Source organism: Seriola aureovittata, chromosome 10 (assembly GCF_021018895.1).
Source record: "Seriola aureovittata isolate HTS-2021-v1 ecotype China chromosome 10, ASM2101889v1, whole genome shotgun sequence".
Classification (NCBI taxonomy): Eukaryota; Metazoa; Chordata; class Actinopteri; order Carangiformes; family Carangidae; genus Seriola; species Seriola aureovittata.
In genome coordinates, this window is record NC_079373.1 from 5,515,259 (window position 1) to 5,534,300 (window position 19,042).

Consider the following 19,042-nt stretch of genomic DNA (forward strand, 5'->3'; position numbering starts at 1 on the left):
TGCTGTTATCATCCATTAAGAAAACTGACAGTGACAAACTTTTTTTCTTCTATTTGTCAGATACAATTACTGATATAAAGTTAACTGGTATAATTTTGCTGATAATTACAGGGAGAAAATTAGCAAAAGTAAGAATAGTAATTTAAAAATTTGTGAGTAAACTCACTGTATTTTTGACTGTTGGTCAGACAAAACAAGGACTTCAGGGAATAATGATGGCCATTCGTTTTTCATGTCATACAATGAGTAATTAAATAATTATTAAAGAAAGCAAATGTCCGATGTATTGATGATAAAAATAATTATTTCTTGTAACATTACAGCACTTCTATGATGAAATACTACGACCTTGATTGAGCTTTTCTGTGTGTTAATGACTTGACACAAGCAGCAATTTGATAAAAACATGACTTTACAACAGCTGAAAGTAAACTAAAATATTTAAAACTAGATTTTTTGAGTCCGTCTACAAGACAAGACTACAAGCTGGAGGTTGGGGGACCTGTCATAGTTGATATCCTACTTCAGTGATACAAATTTTCATGTGCACAGAAATAATATGGAGTAAATCTGAGGCTTTTGGGCAGTTGCCCACTTTGTAATGAACATCATAAAAAGACGAAGAATTACAAACCACACACCATATTTCCACATTGCCTGGAAACTTTGGTGTAAAACAAAATGCATTATAAACGTGGAAAAGGAGAGATGAGGAAATATCATGGATGCTTGGTAAATGTGTCAAATACTTCCGGGTTTAAGGACTACAATCTGGAAAAATCACGTGATGATAGCATCATCCCTGCCCCCTCCTCTCCCACCCATCATCCCCCTCTGCACCGAGCATCCCGGGGATAGAGGCGGTGTGTCTGTGCGCCTTTAAGAGCTGTCTATCCCGCTGCTTTCTGCATTAAATCTCCATCGCTGCTCTGCGAGGGCGAGAAAACACAGAAAGCCACGGCAATGTCCGCCAGCTCTGCTTTCAACGACGAGAAGGGGGGGTCGTCAAGCGTCGGTGAGCCTGAATATGGTCACGACCCGGCGAGCGGAGGGATTTTCTCCTCCGACTACAAAAGGTACGGAGCCACCTGCCTCGGTGCTGCCTGACGCCGTTTTTATTTGTCATATTGTGGGGGTTGTACCGGGGCAGCTTGTGGCGGGGGAGGTGCAGTTTCCTGTCTCTTACGATGAATAGGAAGTGTATTTTACTGTCAGTGGACGGAAGATAATTTTAAAAAACACCAGACTGAACTTTGTTTATCAGGCCCGTGATTGAAAGCGGCGTCTGCTTTTTTCTGGTCGTGAATGTCTCACCGTGATTTGAGCTGTAGTGTCAAATAAAGGCCTGGTGCTGGAGTGGACTTGTAATATATGTCCACTCGCTGGTCTGTGTTTAAAGCAGAGAGTTTGTGGTGTTTAAATTGGCAGCATTTATGTCATGTACGTGCGGTGAGGTGTGAAAGGCCCGTCAGAGGGGATCCCAGGCCTCAGCTCCAGCTTTCAGCACCACCCCTGCTGGACAGCGCGCGGAGCGGCAGCAGCTCCGCGTGAGCATGGCACACACTGTACACCTGGAGACGATATACACCTGAAACAGGCGTTAGAACCTGTAATTAGAGAAACATTACATGTGAGACTTTATTCAATTATACTTAAATAAAAAACAACAAAATAAGTCTGGAATGAAGAGTTGCTTTTCCTCTCATTAGGTTTTTTTTTTGTCTTGAGTTTGTCCTTGTTCTCATTCAGGATCACAGTTATGTCCTTTTGATGTCTGTTTCATACAGCACAGTGGATAGACAAACGTAATAACAACAATAGCATCAACAATAATAATAATGACAATAAGGGCTTAAACTTAACTAACTGTTGACCTTAATAATTCATTTGCTGGATATTTTGGTGATTCACTGATTTACTGTTTGGTCTCTAAAATGTCAGAAAAAAAAGTCAAAAACGCCCAAACTAAGTTCCCAGAGTAAGAGATAACTTCTGTGAAGTGTTTGTTTAGTCTGAACAGCATATTCTTAACTGTAACCCGACTGATATTTTAGGGCATTTTTAAAAAATGCAATAATGATATATTGGATGACCTAGTATTTATTTATTTATTTATTAGTCTCAGTCAGTCTTAATACAGAACTCTTACATGAGTGGGACATTTTATAGTCAAAATCAACTTTCTCTGTTCTATAAATACATAATAAAGACCCTGTTTCTAAATGAACTCAAACCTATAGTTTGAGTAGCATTTCTGTGCAGGAATTTATTGTTGTTGTTATTGACAAATACAATACATCTGCAATACGCAAATTTAAGCTGATTTATCGGTCCAGCTCTATTCTTAACCCAAACATATTCCGTTTAATACCATATAAAACATAAAAAATGAATAGGAAAGTTTCACATTTGAGAGGCTGAAACCAGCATTTTTTGGCAAATTTACTGAAACAATTGTGTAGAGATTAATTTCTTGTTGATTAATCAACTAATTGTTTAAGCTTTTGATATGTAAGCATGCAAATGAGTGGCATAGTAGATATCAGACTGCCATCACACAGGGAGCTGCAACAACAGGGCTGGTATTTGGTTTCACCTTGTGACTCTGTGTGTGTCTCTATATGACAATATGTGGTCCTGGAGATATGTACTGTAGCAGGGACTACCACAGAGACAGCTTTGAGTACTTTGGCAGATGTTTATATGTCTGTCTGTTGCAACTGTGCGAGATACAGTCACCAAACTTTACAGGTTCAAAGATGGGTGTGGTCCGACTCCATGAGTACTTAGAACTCATGTAAAAATGTAATAATGACTACTGACCTGTGGGTCAGAATGTCAGCATATTGATGGAAGTTGCGGTTGGTGTGAACCCGAACTAGATACCATTTTACAATGGGATTACACCAGCTGCGACACCCATCAACATGTTGATATTCTGACCCATGAGAAGTTAGAAGTCATCACTACGTTAATACATGAGCACTAAGTGCTCACGAGCACGACCATGTTCGAACCCAGCCTTCATTTTGATCTCAACTACACACTTTGTGACTGTATCTTCCAGGTTGTGACATCATCGTGTTGTCAGAATCTGTCCACAGACGGACAGACAGACAGACACACACACACACACACACACACACAGACAGACAGACAGACAGACAGACAGACAGACAGACAGACAGACAGACATGTAAACACTTGCCAAATTACTCAAAACTGCCTCTGTGGTATTTCCTACTACAGTAGGTGTCTCCAGGACCATATTTTGTCATGACACACACACAGACTCATACAGTTGGTAACAATGTAAAGCAAAAAGATAACACTCACATTTCCATGGTTGCACTGAAAGATTTATTGGTTATAGGACATGACTGCAATGTAGCCTTTAGTGTGTAAGCTTTTAAAGCAACACAATGCAGTTAACAGTCCACCAAAGAGGCTAGATCATCAATTCCCTTACTGCAGGTGTATTGGACAATAACTGCTTAATTATTCATCTGGGCAACAGGAATAGTCTTAAACATGAAGCTGCCAAACACAGTCCACCTGCATCAACAGATTTCTCATTGTAGGCGGAGACTTTTCAGTCAGGTCAGTTAGTAAAATAAAGTCAGGCGTCCTGAACAGGAACAATTTGTTCTTCCAGGTTTCTTTTTACATACAGGAGGACTGTCCTCAGGCTGACGTCAATATAACGGCTTTCTCAGAAAGCAAATCCAGTGACACTAGTTCATTTAAACTGCTTTTACCTTACCACTTTTGTAGGTATCCTCACTGAAATTGACTTACAGTGAGGGAGTAAGATACAGAGAGGTGTTCTTGGACATGATTAATTGTTATGAAAGCTAGACAGATAATAAATTACTTGTATAGTTTATTGAACATTGGCAAGTTTTACTTTTTATTCATCAGACAGTGCTATATGTTTCACAACGACACACTTTCTTTTATTTATTTTTAATTCTTAGTCGATGCAATATGATGTAACAGTCTGGGCCTGGGTTACAGCTGGGTAAGGAACTGATTTTCACTGTTAGGCATCTTGAATTTACTAGTTGTAATATTTTCATATCTAAGACCTTATGCTGTTGATTTGTGAGTACGGAAGACACTGTAGATTAATGCTGATGCAATGTTTTTTTAACTTTGTGAGGAGGAGATGAAGGCATTTATATAAAGAAAGGTGAAAATGGAAATCAATGATTATCTTTTTATTGCCATATGATGACATTAAGGATAACATATGAGACAATAATTGGGCTGAGGATTGAAGTCAGAACAGCCACCTCAAGTCAGATCTTCACTGACTTGACAATGTTCACAAACATTTAGAGGAAGAAAAGAAAATTTACAGCTACATTAAGGCAGTTTCTTTAGTGCATCGTGGCATCACTGTAGGTTGTTTTTGACTTTTTGACTTGTCTTTGGAAACTTATTTGGAAATGGTCAAATGAAAAATAGTATTGTTGTTGAGGGGGTCATGAAGCTTAATTCATTGACATAAAGGAGCCTTTGTATCATCAACATATGCTCACGGCTCTGCACACCTTTTCACTTGGGTTGATTAGGCCTCTGCTCAGATTGATGTATCACTGCGCACATTTTCCACATCACAGTGGAAAAAGCACAGGTGTAAATAATATAATTAACAATGTTTGAATTCCACGTAGCTTGGTTTTAGGTACTGGTGTAGACCATTGACTCGTCTTAGCATAAAACACACAGGTGAAAAAAATCTATTATTTTCATCATGGCTCAGTTCCATTAAGTTTCCTATCTTTCAAACTATAATTTTTTTGCATATTGTTCAGCTGTGTAGTGAACTGATCTTTGGGCTGTGAATCACAACATTATCTGTGTTCTACAACATTTTTCTAGAAGTTGTTCGCTAATTATTTTATAGACCAAGTTATTAATCAAGAATTTAATCAACAGATAGACACAGTGTTCTCTCAGAGTGTTAATTTTTTTTCCCAGGCAGACTTTAATTTTGGTAATTGTTTTGTATGACTTGTGGGTATTTAATTTTACACGTGTTCTCTATGCATGTACTGTATGTCAATTTGGTAACAGGTCTAATGGCACTGCATCACTGCTTATATACCTTCACTGTTGCTCCACTGAAGCTGCTAATGAAACTGTGCAGACTATGTGAGTCAAGCTCATTTAAACAAGCTTCAATAAGCACCAGTAACTATAAGTCTCCAGCAGAGGGAGCTCATTGTTTATAGATGGCAGATTTGTGGGTGTGAACTGCAACCTTTGGATGTGGAAGATGAGGTTTTGCCTTGAGGCTGTTCAGTAACTCATAGTCATTAGTTTTTAAATCCAGCCTAATTGTCTGAAAGCGTCGGCTGCTTGTTCTTGTTATGCAGATATGTGTTTGCAGAAGCTGATGTCTCCTCAGAGAAGGTAGTTTAACCAGTTTGTCTGTAAACACGAGGGTGAAAGCGCTGACTTCACTGTCGTCTCCCTGGAAACGTGGCAGGTGTCAAATGTTGCTTTAGTTCTCAGACCATGTCAATCTCTCTGTGTTATTACCCTGTGCAAAAAAACCTACCTTTTAAAAGGTGTTTACTGTCCTTCAGCATGAAGTGACTGTTGTAGGTTTAACAGTGTTGTTGATGGATGTCAGTGATCATTTCTCTGCCTGGTTCTGAGATGTCAGAGTCAGAGTCTCTGGATTTCTGGCTTGAGTCAAATCAAGCATCATTTTGTATTTTACATGTTGACAGTTGTCTTTCTCAGCTGATGTTTCTGTGAGATCTTTGGCTTTTTTTCAGGTTCTTTTTAAATTTCTGTCAATTACATCATACCATAAGCTGTTTTCAGCTTCCTTGTGCCCCCCCGCCCCCCACCACCACCACAAAATGCTGATGAAAGTCAAAAATTGCAGTTTCAAAAGAAATATTATATATATATATATATATATATATATGTGCGTATATATATATATATATATATATATATATATATATATATATATATAATGTAAGTTTTAAATATTTTGCTTTCATGCTGAAAATCTGAAAATTAAATGAGAAGCTTATGTTAGCATAAAGACTGAAACAGCTTGCCTGGCATTTATCAGCACCTGTAAAACTAACTCATTAACATGTTGTATCTTACTTGTCTAACTGGCACATGTTGTACTTTTACAGGAGGCTACGTGCCAAGCTTCTAGCTGTTTCCAGGTAACCACCTGCTGCCTGTAATCTCATATTTAATGTATAGACATGAGTGGTATCCAGCTTCTCATCTCAACTCAGAAAGCAAATGAATGTATTTCTCAAAATGTCAAACTATTCCTTTTTTTTTTAAATACACATACAACAGGATTTTTTAAAACAATGGAGGATGTCACAGTGAAGCTGAAAGTCTTCTTTTCATTACGGTCTCAGTTGCAGATGAATATGAATTATCCATCTTCAGGACGTACGAGAGTTTATTAATTCATGAAAGCCTTCATATATTTCCTTTGAGATGCTCTGTTACTATAAGCTTCTTTCATTTAGAGAGTATGATACCACTGCACTGCACCCGAAATCAGCCACAAAAGTTTTGACAAGAAAAGCAGAAAAACTAAAAAAAAGAAAAAAGCTTTTAAGTCCAGCTTGGCAGCAGCAGTCTTTTGTAGTCAGAATGATAAGAGTTTTACAAAACTGGATCTTCTCAGGCCGTTTTGAATAATGATTGTGATGTTTTTCCATTTCGTGAAGTTAGATGGAGAAGATTGTTTTGTGAAAGAAAACATCTTTCCTCCTAAATTGAGAACTAAGACATCAAAGATTCCAGTTTCTTACAGCGTCAAAAAAATATTTTCTGAAGCAGCTACAGGAAAAAATTATCTCTGTTCTCTGTCCAGCATTGCTTTAGTTTATACATCGTACACTGCCCACTGTAAATGCTGCAGCCCCAGGGTTTATTTCTTGTTGACATCACAGGTTAAAAATCTTATTAGTCCTCAGCAAATGTCAACAAATCCTAACTGAGCCGCTACAGATCACAGGAAGAGCTTTGTGAATTGTGCTTCAAGGCAGTTATTTTGGTTTGAGCCAAACAGAAATGAGTGGGAGAGAGAGAGGGAGAGAGAGAGAGAGAGAGAGGTGTCCTCATCACGACACTGCCAAGAAAGCTGAGTCATGTAAGACGAGAAAAAAAATGCACCCCACTGAATATTAAAAATGAATAAGACAGGACAATTTTTAAACATAATGAGCAAGAGGAGCGAGGAATACTTTACAGCATCTGTTGGGTATCAGCAAAGATTTGTTGGTTGGCTGTGACTTCAGAATAAGGCAGATAAAGAAAAGCTGTGATAGAGTGAGACTGAACATGAATGAAGGATTCCTGCTCACCGGTTATTGTGGAGAGGCGGAAAGGTGACGGAAAGATGACAAGCGTGATGATGGGTGTGGGGGGAGTGATAACGTGGCAAAAAGATGGGAGAGGCTGTGTCATTGCTGGAGAGCTCAGAAACGTGTATGTGGACACCCTGTGTATACACAGAGAGAGAGAGAGAGAGAGAGAGAGAGGCAGAGAAGGACTGGTGCAGCAACAGGAACCACATGAGCAGCGGGAGGAGTCGCGAGAGGAGAGGCTTCATGGCAAATAAAACTCCACGCCCCTCTCTGCCGAGCATCCATTTACTGAGAGGCTGATGTCTGCTGCTTCGCTGGGTGCGCACAGACTCGGACGTAACAGAAAGGAAAAAAACCTCCAGTGCCGTGGAGCTCCGGTGGATCTGGATTACAGCACCCAGGCTGCAAAGTATATCAGCCTTGTCACCGCGGAGAAGTCGTTGAGCAGCCGCTGGAGCATTTCTGAAGAGGTTTGTTGCATCATTCTTGCCAGAAATGTCCACATTGGATATCTTTAACCTCAGAGGGAAGGAGTATTTATAACGACAGAAGCCGCTGTTTGCTGTGTGAAAACTGTTCGAGGAGGATCTGGAGGATTTCACACACTGATCAACCTCGAGGAAAACTGCAGTCTTCCCACTTTATCTACCCAGGATTCTACAGGTTGCTCTCAAGCTTTTGGTTCAGACTAAGTTTCGAGCATGACCACTATGCAGAAGCTGCTGCAGCTGCCGGTGAACGCCGTGAACATCGTGAAGACGGTGCAGAGTCAGGTCCAGGGCCAGGAGGAGGACAAGAGCCCGGTGTTGACCCCTGACAGCGGGCAGCAGGCCTGGTACAGCGCCCTGCAGCCGGATGAGCTGCGCCACCTTCGATCTGGAGGTACAGGTGGAGGAGGAGGAGGTGGTGGAGGAGGTGGTGGAGACCAGGAGGAACGAGCGATGCTGGAGGAAGGTGGTGGCGGCGGTGGTGGCGGCAGTTTCCAAAGTCAACCTTTGCGGTAGGATAATCCAGGAGAATCCAGACCTGTTCAACCCTTTTAACGCCACAGTTACATTTAAGGGAATTTAGCTCCTTCGTTTCCAGTGCAGATTACAACGACTGCACCTGGATGATGATCTTAAAAAAATGGAATTACAGAATAATTAGGGACTGAATCTGTGGATCCCAACCTGGGATTTGGGAACCCTCAAAATCTTAAGTGTTGTAAGAGATAATATAAGGAAAAATATAACTGTTCAACACACATTCACATATTTTTCCTCTTCTTATACAAATCCTGGATCTTTTTGCCTCTCTTTTAAAATAAAATATTGTCTTTTAGTTGAGCTGCTTGCAAATCTCAGATACATGAAACATATGACAAAGGGTGGCGAGTAAACTGTACCTCATAGTGAGGGGACACAGCTGAAAAGGTTGGAGACCACTAATTATAAAACCTTATTGTGCGCAGATAAGAAATCTAGACAGGAAGAAAGTTTATGGCTGCAACCTTGATTAAACTACAGATTATTTGACTGATTAATTGACGAATTGTTTGGTCTTTAAAATATCGGAAAATACTGAAAATGCCCATCACAGTTTCCCAGGAGTCCAAGGTTTTTTTGCCAAAACCCAGCAACAGTCGGTTTACAATTATATAAACCAGAAAGCCATTGGAAAGGCTGGACCAAGAAATATTTGGCTTTTTAGTTTGAAAAATGGCAATCAATTTCATAGCAAAATAGCTCTGATGTGTTTTGTGTTGAACGACTAATTTAATTGACTAACTGTTTCAGCTCTGGTCTAAGGATAACTTCAGCTGAGCTGCCTACAAGTCATAGACATATTGCAACATGTAAAATTGGTTTTAGAGTAGACATGGCTTCGCTTTGAAGGGTCACAAGCCTAAACAGATGGGAAGCTCCGGTATGAGACCTTGTAAAAGCGAATAGACTTGTTAAGAAAGAGGTTGGAGAAGAGTATCAGTTTACCTGTTGATACAAATGCCGTTTACATAGTTTTGTTACAATATATAAAAATGAGGGCTGAATGATTTGCAGAAAAAATCATATTGCGATTATTTTTGGCAGATATTGCAATTGCCATTTCATGTGGAATGGTCGTTTTTGCATTTAATTTTCACAGAGAAAAATATGAAAATGATGATGATGTGATTTTTGTTGGGTCTTGTACCAAGCAAAAATGTTTCTTTGCATTCGGAGAATATGATTTATTGGCCGGGCCGTCTATGTGAAACCATGTTGTGACACATTTTACCTTTATCAAAAAAAAAAGTACCTCCTGCTTTTCTTTGTAGCTCCTGCGATTTGGATATTGCACTTGGCCATATTGCGATTTTGATTACATTTCGATTAATTGTATTGCCCTAATAAAAATCCATAGCTTCTACTTATTGTTGCTGTTAGAATAAGATATGTCTTTGCATATCAGGAATCAGACCCACAGTACGTTTCTCATGCGAAGGCTGTAGGAGCTGCAGTAGTTTTTAATTAATTAGCCTGCAAACCTTTAAAATGGACATCAAAAGTGGGGCTCTTCAGAAATAGATTTTCTTCAAGAGACATATAATTGCAGTTTTGGATTTTATTGGGTCATACCTACAAACTGCAGTCGTCGTTTCTTTTAAATTTTACAGGACAAGAGCTCTGCTAAAGCACAGACCTGTTGATTTAAGGAGGCGTATTTTAAATCTGTCACCGTGGAAAAACAAGAAACTTTTCAAGTCTGTTTTGAAAAAGTCAGCTTGTGTAAAACAGCCGCACCCGCTGCTTAGAAATGTAAACTGAAACTCTTCAAGCTTTCCCTCGCCTCTGATTCATGCAAATACACTTCCATATCTACTTTTCGTCGTGTTATTGCGACTGTGCAGCGTTCTGTTCTTGGTGAGCAACATGACATTGCATCTGAAGTTTTATCATTGAACACTGGCCTTCTTCCATGGAGACTTTCCAGCTGGAGGGTTCCTACTGATCTCTTGGCTGTGGTGCCAGGTAACCTGACCGCCGGTGGAGTCTGTTGTACCACAGTGGGTTAAATAATTCAGAGCTGTTTGTAAATGAAGCTGTTGTTCGGCTGGACGGGACGACATCCAAAGAAATGAGAGAACCAGTGTTGGTGTAGAATTTCTGTGGGCCCTTTGGGCATCAGCAGAAGGGTCATTTTTCATTTAGATGCTCAGGCTTTATTTCTAAAATATTTCACCGAGGTAGCATTTACAGTTTGTAATAGTCCATCATGGTCGAGCAGAAAGGCTGTGAAGTACCCGGGGCTGTTGTCTTTTTCCTGGAACTGCTTTGGAATGTTTTGTCGTCTGCTTCATTCATAACTTCAGGGTCAAACCGTCTCATTTAATGAGTTAGCATCTGTTAGGCTGCTGCAGCTTATGTTTTACAACAGCAAAGACAACCTATAGTGATTGCAATGAAGAGGAAATTATTTTCTTAAACAGTTATTTTGTCACACTTTTATTAGACAGTTACATGTTACTTCTACTCCTGCTACTCTCAATAATTCATGTATAGCTTCTCTGTGGTTGCAAATTGTTGGGTTGAGGTTGGTTACCGCTGCAGCAAATGTAATCAATATTTTCAGGTCTAGTTTTAATTAGATTTTCTACAAGCTTGTTTGTCATCAAACAATGAATACCTCTCACTTTAGTAATCGGTGGGGCTGATCAATGTTGTTCATTAACACGGGCTGTGAAACAAATGAACCCTTTTTATTAGGGCAATACAATTAATCGAAATGTAATCAAAATCGCAATATGGCCAAGTGCAATATCCAAATCGCAGGAGCTACAAAGAAAAGCAGGAGGTACTTTTTTTTTTGATAAAGGTAAAATGTGTCACAACCTGGTTTCACATAGACGGCCCGGCCAATAAATCATATTCTCCGAATGCAAAGAAACATTTTTGCTTGGTACAAGACCCAACAAAAATCACATCATCATCATTTTCATATTTTTCTCTGTGAAAATTAAATGCAAAAACGACCATTCCACATGAAATGCAAATTGCAATATCTGCCAAAAATAATCGCAATATGATTTTTTCTGCAAATCATTCAGCCCTCATTTTTATATATTGTAACAAAACTATGTAAACGGCATTTGTATCAACAGGTAAACTGATACTCTTCTCCAACCTCTTTCTTAACAAGTTAAATGTTAGATTTTTTGCAGGTAAGAAAACTGAAAGTGGCTGGTAAATTTAGACGTTTACTCATCAAGCTGGCCTGTAAATCATGAATTAGTGATGGGATATCCTGTTTCTGAGATTGTTTTTTTAGATAACATCCAGAGAGAGGCTGTGAGCTCTTTGCATTGAGCTGCTGGTTTTATGTGTAGTGAGAGAGAGTGAGAACATCCTAGGAACAAGCAAGGTCATGTCGAAGCAGTGTCGTTCAGTGAGGCTGTTGTCGACAGAAAATCACATCATCTTTTTAACTGTATGATTAGCAAAAAAAAAAGACAACCTCAGATGCTAAAATCTAATGCTTTCTAGACCATTGATGATGATTTAGATTTTTAGCCATGTTAGCGATTTGGCTCTAGGGATGGTAATGTCGGTTTTTCTACCATTTTAGTCCAGACTGAAATATTCCAACAACCACTGGGTGGATTGTCTTAAAATTTGGTACAAACATTCATGGTCCCCAGAGAATGACTCCGAATGACTTTGGTGATCCCCTTAGTATTCCTGTTGCGCCACCATGAGGTCGATTTTTTGGTTTTGAGTGAAATGTCTCAACAACTGTTGAATGAGTTGTAATGAATTGGTTTATAGCCAAATTATATGCTAAACTAGTGACCCTCCCAGGCCAAACTATAATGTGTGTTTAATGCTAATTAGTGAATGTTAGCATGCCAACGACTAAACTAAGATAGCAACCATGGTAAACATTACACCTGTGCACCAACAGCATGTCAGCGTTGTCATTTTGAGCATGTTAGCATGCTGCTGATGTTACAATTTAGCTTTAGCCTCAAAGAGCCACTACATCGGTATAGACAAACTGTGTGTGCAGTCATTAAAAGTATAAGAAAATACAAAAATGCACAACCAAATGACAAATAGAAATAGGTAATAGGTATAGAAATCCAAACTATGTCACCAAGAAATCCTTTTTAGGTGTTTTGTGTTTCCCTTTTATTTCATAGTTTTGCTTTTAAATCTTGCAGAAACTGAACAAAATAACATTTCGGGATTAGAAGTTGGCTTCAAAGACAGTGGTTAGAGGAGGTCCAGGCTGTAATAAAAAAGACTAGTTGATAGAAATGCACATATTTCTGGAGTCATGGCCAAAGGCTGCGACCCATCATCATGATTTCACAGGAAGAAATTAACCAGTGGGACGATAATTTTCTGCTCAAAATCTGAATTAGCATTACACATCCTCATGTCTGGGCACTCGGTGCTTATGGTAAGTTATCTTTAAATTGAGTATATCTCTGAGTATATTTCTCAGTTTGTTTTGGGGCACAGCCACATATTTGTAACTAAGAGACCATACTCAGTTCACGGCTCATGTCCAAAAATAATCCCTGACAAACAGAATTTTATAGATACTGTCAGGTTTAATTTGACTCTCTTTGATGAATTTAGGTTTTGAAGTGTGTGACAGAGTGAACTATGTTGTTCATGCAATGCAATTATTAACACTTTGATGAAGACGACTGCAAAAATACTTCTTAGCACACAGAAACACACACAGAAACACTCGCACGTGTGCAGGCACACACACACACACACACACACACACACACATACACACACACACACACACACACACACACACACACACACACACACACTTAAACTTGAGGCAGAGTCGTGATAAATTAACTGTGTTCTGCGGCAGCAACCTCCTTACAGACTGCAAGGCCCCCATTCACTGCTGTAAACTCTAAAGATCAGGACTCATATTCACATATACAAGCTTCTATTTGTTATTTTACTAATAGAAATTAAAATCTGCATATGGTTGTGTAATTGGCTGTTGGCAGTGATGATTTTTAATAAATAATCCAAATCTGTCCAGGAGTATTAGGACTTAAAGATAAATTCTGCCAAATTTCAAGGAAGTCAGATTCATGACTGCAGGCTTATGGCCATTTAAATACAGCCATGATAGAAGTGTAGCATATCAAAAAACAAATTCAACTGTTTTTAGGCTCATGCAAGTATTTAATGAACCACATTTGGGTGAAATATGAATGAGGAGGGGTGAAAATCTTTGCGCAAGAAATTTAAATAGGTGGGAAAATAGGTGTGACGAAAATGAACATTCAACTTGAGGAAGGAAGGAATCCAAAATTTACATATAAGCCAAAATGTTAAGTTCTTTATAAACTGTCAGATGGAGGCTCTATCCAAATCTAATTTGTTCTTCTTTGGCCTATGAAAAAACTTTCAACTATTGAAATGATTTTAATAGATTTGTATCCTGCTAATTAACAGAAAAACAAACAGGAGAAACAATATAACCTCTTTGGCAGAGGTAATAAGATTGTGTGCATTTGTTTAAGAGAGTCTCTGAATTGCTTTGTATCCAGCACCTGCGCTACAGGAGTGTGAGGGACAGGATCCAGGGCCACAGCTCTCTGCTCAGGGGAGCCTATAGTCCCAGGAGTAAATCACTGTTTCCTCAGCTCTTCTCCACAGGCCTTTAGTCCCTCATGGAAACAGTGTCAAATCCAACAAAGGCGCTGCAGGAAGGCAGGAAATCACTTAACTTCATTTTATTGCATCCTTTGTTGCCTTGGAAACTAGTTGGGGGAAATGTGCAGCTCTGCAGCTATTTTGCCACCCCACCCACCACCAACCAAACCCCACCCGTCAGACCTACAACTCCAAACGGGTCAGATGTAAAAGTCTCTCTGCTGGTGGATTCATCCTGTTTGGTGGTGTAAACTTTTGTTTATGGATATAGGCAGTGGTGTTGTGTCATTATAACTACTTGACATAAAGGCATTTAAAATATTAGACTTTTAATCTGTGAAAAACACAGTTGCTGTCAGTCTGAAATTAATAGTAAATTTTGTTCCATCACAAACTGTTGAACAGCAGATGGACTCACTCTGTTTTATAATTTCTGATTCTTTGTTTATCCAGTTTTATGTTACATCTGCCTGCTCTGGTTTGATTTGGTCGTTTTGTTGTTAATGTGAGGGATAATTTGACACCTGGCTAGAAAATCACCCATTTGACTCACACTGCCATATTTAGAGTGATGTCTGTAATGTCTGTAAAAAATGAAATAAGACTAAATTAAATGAATTCATGTATACCCCACGATAAGATGTCCATATCCAGTGCTGGTCATATACTGTATGTTTCAACAGCATGTAGGTGTTGCTACAATCCATTTTTACACCTTTAACATCTTACCAATCACATGTCAGTATTTTAACTGATTCACATTGCAGGATATCGTAGGCTTAGATGGTGCAGTCGATAAAAACATCTGTAATTGATATTATTACAATACTTATATTTCTCTCTCACCGCTCTAATATCTCTTCATTACCTGCTGAGCACCAAACAGCAGACAGACACAGTTAGCAACTATCTGTTCCACATACTGGAGCATTTAGCAGCTAAAGAGCCAGATATTTCCCTCAGGAGTTGGTAGAGACCCAAAAACAGAGATAAAAGATGGTGAATGTTGGACTGAATGATAATGTTGCTCTGTAACTGCTGGTTGTGTAAATGAGCAACTGTTTGCTCCCAAGTTTGTCATATCAGCATGGTGACATGTCAGCGTCGTGTTCGCCACTTGTTTCGGCCACGTAAAAAGGAACCAGACATGAAGGGTTCATAAGAGTAAATTCAAAAGGTTTTTCATTACTGGACAAAGGTGAAGTAATTATTGTCTTCTATTATATAACAATAGGGAGCGGAAAAAACAATATCAAGCCTGTCTCAAAATGTCATCAGTGAATTTTTCAGTGTTCAATTAGGCTTGTGTCTTTATCTTGGGAGCTGCAGCGGTGATCCTGTCTGCGCGGATCTGTCGTCTCCGTTGTTTGCAGGTTCCTCCCAGCAGGTTTGGTAGGATCTGTCAGTATTGTTTATGTGTGTTTGTATCGTGGCAGTGTGGAGATGTCAGCTTACATCCACCCACACAAGGATCTTGCTTCTCATATGTGATCTGAAAAGTCTGTTCCCATGGTCGGAGAGTTACATGTCAAGTGGGTTTGCACACACACACACACACACACACACACACACACACACACACACACACACACACACACACACACACACACACACACACACACACTGTTAAAAACGGCAATAAAAAAAATACTGACTTTTGGTACATGACAGTTTTCAATACTTTTACAGACACATTTCAGTGGGTACATAGAGGTACATGCAGCTGGTGCTTAGAATAAAAGGCTTTTTACAGGATTTTAGGCATTAGTTAATTTTATTTCATGTATTATACATCAAGTCTCCTCTCCCCCTCTGCAATTTTCTATGAATTTCTAAACAAGTTTTTCTCCAAATCACAACCATAAACATAAGGTATTGATTACTAGGTGATAATTACTGTGCAATTGTAGTAAATAAGTTGGGAAATATTAGAATTAGATCTGCAACTAACAATTATTTCCATTATTAATGAATTATTTTCTTAATTAATGGTTTGGTTTACAAAATGTCAGAATATAGTGAAAAATGTCCAGCATAGTTTCCTAAAGATCTTCAGATTTCTTCCAAAACCCAAAGATATTTAGTGTTACTGTCACATAAGATTCATGTTACATAAAAATATGTAACAATTATCAAAATAGTTGCTGATAAATTTTCTGTTGCTTGATTAATTATTTCACTATAAGAATCTATGTTTACATCATGGTTGGTTACCCAATATAAAAGAAGTGAGCTTGTATGATACTAATAGAGCCTCCTGGTTTTGAACTGAGCCCCCCCCCCCCACCCCCACCCCCATCCTTGTTTAAATATCTACATATAATCTCTCTATGAGACGTCGGCATGTATTGGGGATTATGTCACTTTCCAATTACTCTGCTTTTATGAGCTGCTGTTTCGAAGGTTTCCATATTTTGCAAGCTGGATTTCCCACTTCAAAGAGAATCATTTTTCTGGGCCACACTTGCAGAGTTTGATACATTTTGGAAATTGTAAAACAGGTCTGCATTTCTTGTGTGAGGCCCCTGGAAGTCCGAGTCTTTTATGATTGCCTGAACTGAATATGAACAAGCTGTGAGCTAATTTTCACTGTTTTCTCCCCTCAGACATGACGACCTGAAGGAGATGCTGGACAGCAACAAAGACTCCCTGAAGCTAGAGGCAATGAAGCGGATTGTGGCTGTGAGTATAAATAATGTTTACTCTGGGATTTCACTGATCAGTAGATTCGGCTGCGTGACGAGTGAAGGACAGAGGCACGGAAAGTTTCTGAGCAAAACACAGCATTCTTCATTATTAATTTACGCTAACAGGAAACACCCAAAGCTTGTTCTCGGTACCAAAATCGATTTCATAGTTTTGATTGTAAAGATGTCTGTATAATGATGCTGTAATGAGAGCTGTAGATCACAATCCAATTAAAAACTGTGCTGTAGTTAAGATCCCGAAGCTTTAAGACAGAGGCAGTTTCCGATGGTGTAACTATGGTGGCAAGAGATGCGAACTGCACAGTCAGCTTTTAAATATTCATCATCTGTGACAGATTCCTGCTTCTGAAGCTCCACACCCATCTCTTCATTCATTATCCCTGCGGGACAGAGAAGACGAAAGAGGAGGAAAAGCATCTAAAGGGGCTGAAATAGAATATGAAAAAGAAAAGTCGGACCTCCTCTTACAAATGATTCAAACACTTGAAAAATATCACCTTGTGAAATCCTCATTGTGTTTTCTGGTGTGTGTTATCTCTGCAGATGATCGCCCGAGGTAAAAACGCGTCAGATCTCTTCCCTGCTGTGGTGAAGAATGTGGCCTGCAAAAACATAGAGGTTTGTAATGAGCCCGGTTGCTTTCATGTATTATTTGCCCTTTTTTCTTAAGTTTGAGTAGTTTTATGTTAAAAAAAAAAAAAGGCATTTTCTATTTTCTATTTTTTATTTTTTTATTTTCTTTGTAACTTATGCATTATCTTATCACATTTTTTAAAAGCCCGGTGGGGTTTGGCTTTATCTCACCTGAACTAAATTTAAGGTTTTTATCACCTGGCTTTATCTTAGATTTATCTCAGTGAAAAAAAATTGAACTAATCTACATAATTTGGATTAAATCTTCTCTTTTTAACAACCTCTCTCCCTCTCACTTCCTCCAGGTGAAGAAGCTGGTCTACGTCTATCTGGTGCGTTATGCTGAGGAGCAGCAGGATCTCGCTCTGCTCTCCATTTCCACGTTTCAGCGTGGTCTGAAGGTGCAGCAGTTTTCACATGTGACATTTGTCTGTGGATGTACTTTAAGAATAAAACTTTAAGAATAAAACTTTAAGAATAAATATTTACCTAATCTTATTTTTATTAACACTGTGCACTATAGTCTTTTCAAATCAAATCACATTAAACCAAGCCATAACCTTGTCGACCATCATAAAATCTTTGCTTTGTGCTTCTGCAGGATCCGAACCAGCTGATCAGAGCCAGCGCCCTGAGAGTCCTCTCCAGCATCCGAGTCACGATCATCGTTCCCATAATGATGCTGGCCATCAAAGAAGCTGCCTCCGACATGTCTCCATATGTGAGAAAGACAGCTGCTCACGCAATTCCTAAACTCTACAGGTGACCTACAAGGACATTTTTACAAGGACCCTAAAACAAAACAGCTATGACTCAGTGTTGTGAGGTTACTCACCATGATGAACTCAAATGCGGATGTTCATTTTCCTTTTTCAGATTATTTTACTTCAGCACTTATTTGAGACGCGTACTATTTATCATGACAATGATTAGAAGAATCATAGATAATGAATTTGTGTTTCAGAAATCTGTTTTTGAGAATTCATAATTCACTTTGCAGCTTTCTAATCCCCAGTCTGAGAACCACAAGGCTAAGATCAAATGTTATGACTTATTGCCACTGTGAAATCAAAGCCATTCATGGCAGTAAAAAGTACATCCTTCACCAATCCTTCTGTTTTATGCTCTTGAGTATAATTTTGAAGCACAACCGATCTTTCTCCAACATTTCCTCTTTCACGCATTTAAGGGACTTATCTCTCTCTGCTCTCAGTTTGGATCCGGAGCAGAAGGACCAGCTGATTGAAGTCATAGAGAAACTCCTCGCTGACAAAACCACGGTGGGTTTGGAGAACTTTGTTGATTTCGCTTTTTTCTTTTCTCACCAGATTTTTCTCAACTGATGCAATTCAAAGTTTGAAAAAGACAAGAGTGCACAGCACCAGATTGCATTCAGTTCTTCAGTTGTTTCACGGCTTATCATTTGTTTAACCACTCTCCCTCTTCACCTTTAAGTTCTTGCATGAGCTGTTGTAACTGTTGTAACAGAAATATATCAAAAACAGAGACAGGCTGTGCATTTCAGTCACTAGCTACAGGTTTTCTTCTGTGCTGGTGACAGCTGAGGCCGGAGGCATTATGTTGTCTGGTTCTCTGTCAGTCACTTTCTTGTGAACGCAATATCTCAAGAACACCTTGAGGGAATTTCTTCAAATCGGGCACAAACGTT

General features: G+C 39.1%; 1 protein-coding gene across 9 annotated transcripts in view; it reads left to right on the forward strand.

The window, feature by feature from the left end:
- The first annotated feature begins 817 nt into the window (after positions 1–817).
- LOC130175847 (AP-3 complex subunit beta-2) overlaps positions 818–19,042 on the forward strand; it is a 48,689-nt gene continuing 30,464 nt past the window's right edge. For 5 of the 9 annotated variants that reach the window (XM_056386444.1, XM_056386447.1, XM_056386443.1 and 2 more), the window contains exons 1-6: positions 818–1,076; positions 16,639–16,714; positions 17,284–17,358; positions 17,679–17,774; positions 17,975–18,135; positions 18,587–18,653. In XM_056386444.1, coding sequence (XP_056242419.1) covers positions 964–1,076; positions 16,639–16,714; positions 17,284–17,358; positions 17,679–17,774; positions 17,975–18,135; positions 18,587–18,653 — 588 coding nt within the window. In that variant the 5' untranslated portion in view covers positions 818–963. Of the gene's footprint in view, positions 1,077–7,651; positions 8,371–16,638; positions 16,715–17,283; positions 17,359–17,678; positions 17,775–17,974; positions 18,136–18,586; positions 18,654–19,042 lie in introns of those variants that run through there. The other 4 variants (XM_056386438.1, XM_056386440.1, XM_056386439.1 and 1 more) reach the window with 2 other exon arrangements.